General features: G+C 37.3%; 2 protein-coding genes across 4 annotated transcripts; one reads left to right on the top strand and one right to left on the bottom strand.

The window, feature by feature from the left end:
- Window positions 1-125: 125 nt before the first annotated feature.
- On the bottom strand, window positions 126-8,231 carry LOC103695921 (uncharacterized). Of its 3 annotated transcripts, XM_088710998.2 has the most exons (4): window positions 7,953-8,228; window positions 6,445-6,572; window positions 832-890; window positions 126-745 (listed from the first exon to the last, which is right to left on the bottom strand). In XM_088710998.2, exons 1-3 carry the CDS (start codon window positions 8,150-8,152, stop codon window positions 868-870), a joined length of 351 nt encoding a protein of 116 aa, XP_088567124.2. In that variant the 5' UTR covers window positions 8,153-8,228; the 3' UTR covers window positions 126-745; window positions 832-867. The 3 variants fall into 3 exon arrangements, with proteins under 3 accessions (XP_088567124.2, XP_026656512.3, XP_008775590.3); XM_026800711.4 differs by lacking the exon at window positions 126-745 and having other exon boundaries at window positions 799-890; XM_008777368.6 differs by lacking the exons at window positions 126-745; window positions 832-890 and adding an exon at window positions 3,924-4,300 and having other exon boundaries at window positions 7,953-8,231.
- Window positions 2,054-6,295, top strand: PIN8 (Auxin efflux carrier family protein). The gene is made up of 6 exons (XM_088711003.2): window positions 2,054-2,558; window positions 4,265-4,442; window positions 4,571-4,656; window positions 4,751-4,908; window positions 5,097-5,173; window positions 5,271-6,295. Exons 1-6 carry the CDS (start codon window positions 2,054-2,056, stop codon window positions 5,338-5,340), a joined length of 1,074 nt encoding a protein of 357 aa, XP_088567129.1. The 3' UTR covers window positions 5,341-6,295.
- Window positions 8,232-8,591: the final 360 nt, after the last annotated feature.

The following is an 8,591-nucleotide window of genomic DNA, read 5'->3' as shown; positions in this document are numbered from 1 at the left end:
GTAGCCACTAGCCAGTGAAGCTAAAGTAGATCTCAAATCTCATCTGAAAGTAAAGACATAAAAGGAGCAACCATCGAGCTTGCTCAGATGATATCACCTCTTGCCACAAGAGCAGCCTTTGTCCCTTTTTTTTATAATTAAATTGATATTTTATTTGCACAAGATCTAATCTCTACTGGAATAATAAAAGCAGCTGCGTTTTGCTCTCCCGTAAAGGGCAGGTAGCATTTCAGCGAAAAAAAAAAAGGGGAGGTAGCATTCAGTGCATAAAATAGTCTACCCAGCCAGCGTTATGTCTTGGTCATATACGAGACTATTGAGGAAGAAACACGAGGTTTGCATGCAGACTGGGAAACGCTGTATGCTTTGAATGCTTGGATTGGAGAACTCACCCTCGAGGGATTGTGCTGGGCTGGGGGTGGTTGGGATCAAGCTATTCTCCAGATTAAAGTAAATATCTCCAATGGCCTGAATGACAGTTCCATAGGTGTCAAAAGAGGTGTGGTTCTGAAGAAAGAGAACAGTAGGTGGAAGGCGTTAGCAAAGAAGCATAGCTCATTTTTGGTATATAATTTCAGTTTTAAAGCATGTTTCACCTAGCACTTATTCTTGTGCTTTTGCCTCATTTGGAAAAAAAGAAAATTTGTTCACTGTAAGTCACTGCCACTCCCTTGCTTCTCCCAGAATTCACTCCTTTATTCTTGCCTTCCTTGTTTCTACTTGTGTATAAGAACAAATATTAGAGCTACATAGAAGAAACCATAGGCATGTCACAGAGAAAGTACCAATGAATCTCACCATGATAGGCTTGGTCGGTCGGTCAGCACTTACCAACCAATGGAGGCTTAAGAACACCAAACTAGAATGTCAAAAAGGCAATGTCCTCTTTCCTGTTAAAAAATATTTTAGAAAGCAACCAGCATAACAGTTTCCTGATCAACAAATAAATATAATATAAACTATTTATCAATCACAAAGAACCTAGAAAGGAACATCATTGTATCGGCGAGCTATTTCAATTACAATGCGCTGGCTAATCTTCATACAGAATTCCTAATTACTTTATATTTGAATGATATCATCATCCTGACATTCAGTAAAGAAATTTTTATTGGATAATCAGGCAGAAAACCATTGTGTGATATGAATGAGAAATTAGGGTTGCCCCAGTTGACTATTAGTGCACAAATATTACACCTAGCATTCTTCTAATGCCGAAACAATTTGTTGAATGTAGGGAACAGTTTGAAGTCTACCAATGTGCCCTCCATAGTTTGTACAAAGTGCGCATACACAAGCCTACTATCCTATTTCATGATAGACACTTTGGGTAGAGGGCAGACATGTAGATTCTGACTGACAATGTTTCAAGCATCCCTTTCTTGCTAGGACTCAAGCAATATACAGATAAATAAACAGGTGTATTCCTAATGTCAATATATAAAAGCAGAAATATACAAGAAAAAAAAAGGGAAAAGAAAAGAAATCTCCAGAACATAATGCTAATGTAAGCATTGGCACATAAATACCCCATCCAAAATTGAACATAAGTACGCAAAGATGTGTAACGTTTGTGCTTATGCTATATATAATTGCAGGATACTAAACATATCCCCCGATTTTTAAGCGGTTGAAAAAAAGAGGGAAAATGGGTGGAAAAAGAATAGCATTTAGTTTTGCATAATAATAACTGAATTATTGCATAGAAGTGCTCGAGAAAAATCATAAAAAACAGGTAGAAATACTTATTTAGAATAAAACAATTAACAATTAAAACAAAATAGAATAGCTTTAATTCAAGAAAGGTTATGACAACAACTGATCTAGCATAGACCAGATGCATTCCTGGTAATTTGTACTCCAGCAAAGGATATAGCAGCCATGTGCACTGTATGGGCATTTAAAAATATTTTTAAATTCCAGACAAAGCTGTACAAGAAAGAAGGTCGGCATCCAAGCCAACCTTCTCTTTATAAAAGGCCCAGCATGCACCAGAAATGAGACATAGATCCAACTTATCTGTGGCTTCCTTATTTCTTTCAGATCATCCAATATGATTTCTCTGGCGACAGTATATCATGTTCTGGTAGCAACAGTGCCGCTGTATGCAGCCATGATCCTGGCCTATCTTTCAATAAAATGGTGGAAGCTCTTCACACCTGACCAGTGCACGGGGATAAACAAGTTTGTAGCCAAATTTTCAGTCCCCCTACTGTCCTTCCATGTGATCTCCACCAACAATCCCTACAAAATGAACCTCAAACTTCTAGTAGCGGACTCGCTGCAAAAAATACTTGCCCTCTTTGTATTTGCAGTCCTAAGTAAAGCATGCTTTAGAGGCAGCCTGGATTGGCTAATTACTGGGTTCTCTCTATCCACACTACCCAACACATTGATTATTGGGATTCCCTTATTAAAAGGTCTGTATGGGGATGAAGCTGCCAAACTCTTGGGTCAGATCGTCGTCTTGCAGAGCTTAATTTGGTATACTCTTCTGTTAATTCTCTTCGAGTTCAGGGCTGCTAAGGCAATTGCAGCAAATCCGACTGACAGTACAGGTAAGAATCTAAACTATCTAAGATCATCACATTTTGAGCATCCTGATCAAGAAAATTAATAACAAGAGAATTGCAGTAAACCCAAAAGAATAGGTAATGTCCATTCGCACCAGACACTGCATTTAGTATAGTCACCATCATGTTGGATTGTCAAAAGCACCAAAAGTTATTTAAAACACCATGTGCATTATTTAAGACGTCATGTGAAGTACTCTTGATAACTATGGATAACAACACAATGCACTAAGGACTTATAGATTAACACAAAGAAAGAACTTCATAAAAAATTATATATAAGAAACTGGCTTTGCTCACGTTGGTCCCTGGGGAGCTCCAATTGTCTCAAGTATTAGCACACAGGGATACAAGGAACCAGATATCAATTACTCTATTCAGATTCTTCACTGTAAATATTTTAGTTTTTGTATGAGGGAAGGGTTCTTTAAATTAAAGGATTCGAAATGAATCTTCAAGTAATAGGGAAAAAGAATAATAAATCTGAACTGCAGTCTCATCAGCACAAATTACTTTACTATTTTACATTTACAAGAGTTTCATATAAAGTATCCAATCTGATTGACTGATATTCGATGATGATAATCACTAAACTTCCATTTTAATCCACATATAAGGATTGCCACTTTCTGGACAAAAGACAACAATCTAACTGTTGTAAACAAGAATGCTAGGACGAGAGGCATAATTTCAAGCTACCCAAGATATTGAAACTTCCTGTTTCATTCATGTAGACTTTAACATTATGCAACAAGGACTGGAATGTCTAAACATAAAACAAAGTTTAAAGTCAGCCTAAGATATCATATATCCCAATTGAATCTAAACATGGTAGATATGTTTACTGAAACAAACTTGGCAAACCATATCATCGTTAAATAGAGAACATCATCAAGTAACTTTAGGTTGTATTAGACCCAACAAAATCAAACAATTTCAGGAACAGATTCTCATATCTTCATATAGCAAGCAAAGTAGACCGGCAGTGACAGTAGATTTTCATGATCAAGGTAACAAAAGACAGTTTTCCTTCTTGCAAAGACCTCAATTATCATCAGGATACTTCATATGAATAAGCATCTAGCAGTATTCAGAGTTCCATTCATAAAAAAGCATAACTACTATACAAAATTTTTAATAATTGCAACTATTAATTCAACCAAGAAGCATATTTTCACAAAACATATATATGATTCATATGACCCAGAGATACGCACATTATGGTTACGCTTATATCATATCAAGAGTAATTAACAGTTGGCGACATCTTTTCTTTAGAGTTTAGGCAAATGATGGATCCATGACACAATGAGAATCATGACTTCACAACCGTAGAACCAACACAAGTCATGTAAGAAAATACATGCTATGCATATATGAATAAGAAAAAGGTTTGATACATATAGGTACTCATTATGAAAAAGAGCAACATTGCATAATGTTACCAAGAAAGAGGAAACCACTTAAGAACAACATTCCTTATTGTGAATTTATGTAGACTATTTTATCTTTTTAACACACTGATCCTCAAAGTGATTATATGATTCAGTTTAGTCAATACAACTGATACAATAAAAATTTCTGTGAAACATGCAATCCCTGTTCCATTTTAATTCCTTCCCCTTTCCCTTTTTTTGGTTGTGTCATCAATATGTCGGTAAGAAATATTGATCTCTTTCTTGATCTTGAAGGGGAACTGGAATCCTCTGAAGGAGTACGCCCCAGACCTGAAGAGGATGAAGTAAAATCCCTGTCCATAAGAAATATCAGGAGTTTACTCATTCTCTGGATGGCGGGAAAGAAACTTATGATAAATCCCAATACTTACGCAAGTTTAGCAGGCTTTGTTTGGGCTTTAATCAGCTTTAGGTAGGCTTCCAGGAGCATTTTTGTTCCTAAAAGAGAAATTGGGTATTTTTTTTTCTTCTATTTATTCACATGTGCTTAGTACCAAAATCTGGCAGTTACATCAAGTGACCGGATGGCATATTTTGCAGGTGGAGAATAGAGCTACCATTAATAATTAGCAACTGCATATCAATATTATCAGATGGGGGACTTGGCATGGCAATGTTCAGCTTAGGTTGGTACTTGAGAGAGACTGACATACCTACAATGGATACTGGAGATAAAGACATCGTCTGGACTTTAACGTTGGGTTATTGGTTACATGACAGGCCTTTTCACGGCATCGCAGTCTAGCATCATAGCCTGTGGGATTCGGATGATGATTTTATCCATGGGATTAAGGTTCATAATTGGACCAGCCTTGATAGCAATCACTTCCTATGCTATTGGAATGAGGGCAAAATTGTTAAAAGTGGCAATTGTTCAGGTACATTCACTTCACAATACATGTAACTCATGCCAAATGACAGTAAGGCAGATATATTTATCTCTATCCAGCTTTTTGAGAAAAGGATAATAAATATACCTGAAGACATTCAGGCATGTATATGCACTCACATAAAGGTCCAGATACTGTATCACCTTTTGTTGGGTAAAAACTGTGATTTTATGCAGGCAGCTCTTCCTCAAGGAATAGTAACATTTGTGTTTGCTAAAGAGTATGGCGTGCATCCAGATATCCTGAGCACTGGGTAATCGATGTTCTTACATATACTATTCTTGATTATAATTGTTTATTCTTAAGATAAGCTGTAAGATGTTTCTGAGATCCGTATATTGTGGTTGTAGGGTTATTGTTGGCATGATCATAGCAGTACCAATAGCACTCGCGTATTACTTCATTCTCGATCCTAATTAACTTCTTTATATGCTCAAGTTATGGAGTTCCATGCTCTTATAAAAGGCGCAGAAGCATAGCATGAACTCTGGATGGTGACAGCAGTGACCAATATTCTCAACCTTCTGATTCATAAAATGATAGTAAAAGTGTACAATCACAGTATGATTAAGAGGTAAGGTGTTTCCGAAAATTGCACCAAAGATCTTTATCTTGCTGCTCTACAGACACAAGAATATTCCACCTAGCCAAATCCATTTAGGGACCTGACCAGCAGTATTTTCTATGTGGTATTATGAGATTTATAAATTGTTCCCACCAAGAAGGAAGGTGATGCACATTTGTTGCAGTGGAATGATAGAATCAAATTGGCTGTGTGTAGAAGATCAAGACAATGAAACAGGGACCATTCTCTTGTACCTTCTAGCGTTGAATTTCTTATTAATTTAACAGAAAGAGGAGGAGAGAACAGAAAAGAGTAGGAGAGAAACAGAGAACAAAGAATTTATGCAGATAACAGGATGCTGAACACACTAGGCATTTGCCGGTTACACCAATATATTGCTTAATATAATAGGTAACAATCTAGAAATAAAAGGATGGATCCACCAAAATAAGTATTTCAGTAGACCTAATAGAAAAGTTTCATAATCTAGAACTGCTATGTTTCATAATCTAGAACTGCTATTAGTTTCAGTAGTGCTACTGTTTTGTTCTGTTTGAAACAAAACAAAACAGCAGGAGACAATTTCCAGAACCCATTTCCCATAGTATACAGAAACGTTTGATTTCTAAGAAAATTAAACAATACAATAATCTTATTCAAAAGCATCCAAGCTACACACACGTCATGAATTTTGAAATAACCTCTGTTTCTTGGAAAAACAGAAGCTTTACATGAGCCTTTTAATTTGCATGTGAACTAATTCATTGCAATCAATGACTACAATAGGGTCACACCACTTGCATCTACGGACATATATATTGCATACGTTCTTCCTTGGAAAGCACATGTAAGCTTACAGAAATATTTCATCTTACATGGTTAATGCTTTACAGTGTCATCGCTTCTTGTTGGAATAGTGAGCAAGCAACAAAAAAATCAAGGGCACCAACTATGCACACCTCTTATAGAGCAGGTGGAGGATGGTGGATGTGATTCCCTTTTAACGGACATCCCATACAGATGCCTGGCCTCCAAGTATTCATTCTTCCAACCCTCCCTCAGCTCTGCAGACTCCCTATACCACTGCCTGCAAAGTAATGATAAACAGTGTCTTAAAGGAGATAGCAAGTCTGGAGACTGACTAAAAAGTAAACCATCTCTTTTACCAGATAACAACTAGATTATATAGTCAACTATAAATTCTAGCAATCAATTATCAATGGTTATCAGCATATCAACCCAGTGCAGAAAAGCTTAAAAATTATAAAAGAGAATTAAGATACCCCAAAACCAAGAGGCACGTCCATCGTTGGGAGGTACTTAGAGATAATTACTAGCAATTTATATCCATTATAAGCAAATGAAATTGCAGAACAGGGCTGTTCTTGCAAATACAATCTTGAATGAAGCCGGCATTATTTTGTTTAATGGAGTTGCTGTTTAAATTATTCACTTGAAACTTCTTTTCTTTGTTTACAAAATAAAAGGATGTAACATAGTCGAGCTCCAAGTATGATAGTTCATGAACAATCCAGTTTTGGGATTGTTGTCAGAAATTATAAACATGTAATTTCATACCTAAAGACATTTAGAGAACATTGTTGTATTTATAATATGCGGGAAAATGGGGCTGCTTGTTACTCAATTATGCCCAGAGTCCAATTATCAGAATTCTTTTTATACATAGTCTGAACAAAAGATGTAAACTATCCGCAAGTGAAAACTTATTGAGTGATAAGTTCCTGACGTATTTTAATAAAAAAATATAAATAATCGGAGAAAATGGGAGAAGATGGATGCTTCATGGGGATCCGGACCTCCTATATACCACTTTAAGAGTGGTAAACCTCCCTTGAAAACAATGTTTCTCTTCATTATCCTATCATGCAAGCTGCAATCATTATTTATAGAACTTATTGACATAATATGAAAGGAAAATAGAGACATGACACCATAAATAATCTACCCAAATCCCTTGATTAATAGAAATTCAAAAATATATAAAAAAGAAAAATAAAGATACGTATCAATGAGACTATCTATCGGTCCGGTATCCCGAGAGTATATTTCCTAACAACTCGTGTCCCTCTCGACCCTAGATAACCAATAAAACTACAGGCACTCTGAAATAAGGAAAAAAGAGTCTAGAGGCGAGGAATCCCCTTTTCTATGTGATTTCTGGTACAAATCCACAATGAATTAAATAAATAAATTGAGACCCGCAAACTAGAAATATGCAAGCTTTACTTCTTCATCTCGACCCACGATGCCGTAAGATGATAAAAAGGGAACAAGTGCTCATACAGCTGCATGAAAGGGTTTTGATTAAGATATAATTATACATATAAGAACAAGGTAAACAATTTGAAGACTTTGAGCCATTCGAGCCTCGGAGTACTTCAAAGAAATATTCGAATCAAGACGACATATTAAATCCTCAGTTTCGAGTTGGATTGAAGCTTCTTACTTGCAGACGAGAGAGCAGTTGAGGAGATCGACGCAATCGAGCTGCGAGAAGACGCGGGCAATGAGATGGGCCGGAGCCTGGAGGACCGGCGGAGGGGTGCCCTCGTCCTTCCCACTCTCCCTGACTCGTTCAGCGCCGACGCCGGCGGCGACCTCTTCCCGGCCATCTCCTCCGCCTTCCGACGGCCGCATCGAGCTCATTCGCCGGTCAATCACCTTCCCATTGCGTCTTTTTTTGGTTTGGATAAAAATCCCATGGGCGTCTCATCGCATGCCAACTCTTTAGCTCGCTTATTCGACAAAAAGACCGAAATATTGGACTGGTTTTTGGACTGCCTTCTCCAGCTCTCCACGTGTCTGTTGGTGTTAATGCCGCCGTAGGTGTTTTCCGTATTTAGGTGCCACTTGATTGGGCCGAGCCAGTGTTCCGAAAGTAGAACTTTTTAGAATTTGGACGCTAGGGTTTATTAGATGGATTCGAGGCTGAGGGCTGGGTCACTTAGGATCCGTGCCATATCATCTATTTAAGAGATGGAAGGTCTCATTCATCTTAGAATTTCGAATAAGATCACCTTTGATACCAAATGAGACACATCGTGAGATAAGTGACAGTCATCCTTCTTCGAGATGGACCATATGG

Source organism: Phoenix dactylifera, chromosome 1, assembly GCF_051530095.1.
Source record: "Phoenix dactylifera cultivar Ajwa chromosome 1, Ajwa_hap1_PhDact_Kaust_v1.1, whole genome shotgun sequence".
Lineage (NCBI taxonomy): Eukaryota > Viridiplantae > Streptophyta > Magnoliopsida > Arecales > Arecaceae > Phoenix > Phoenix dactylifera.
Note: the sequence above shows the minus strand (reverse complement) of the source record. Positions and strands in the feature narration are given on the sequence as shown.

Excerpts from the sequence above, each read along its gene's own strand:
- LOC103695921 (XM_008777368.6), bottom strand. The coding sequence starts at position 8,152 with ATGAGCTCGATGCGGCCGTCGGAAGGCGGAGGAGATGGCCGGGAAGAG. Across the intron at positions 6,573-7,952 it reads AACTGCTCTCTCGTCTGCAA|GCAGTGGTATAGGGAGTCTG; the intron begins GTAAGAAGCTTC and ends ATTACTTTGCAG. Across the intron at positions 4,301-6,444 it reads CTCCACCTGCTCTATAAGAG|GTCTGGGGCGTACTCCTTCA; the intron begins GTGTGCATAGTT and ends CATCCTCTTCAG.
- PIN8 (XM_088711003.2), top strand. The coding sequence starts at position 2,054 with ATGATTTCTCTGGCGACAGTATATCATGTTCTGGTAGCAACAGTGCCG. Across the intron at positions 4,443-4,570 it reads TGGGCTTTAATCAGCTTTAG|GTGGAGAATAGAGCTACCAT; the intron begins GTAGGCTTCCAG and ends CATATTTTGCAG. Across the intron at positions 4,909-5,096 it reads TAAAAGTGGCAATTGTTCAG|GCAGCTCTTCCTCAAGGAAT; the intron begins GTACATTCACTT and ends GATTTTATGCAG.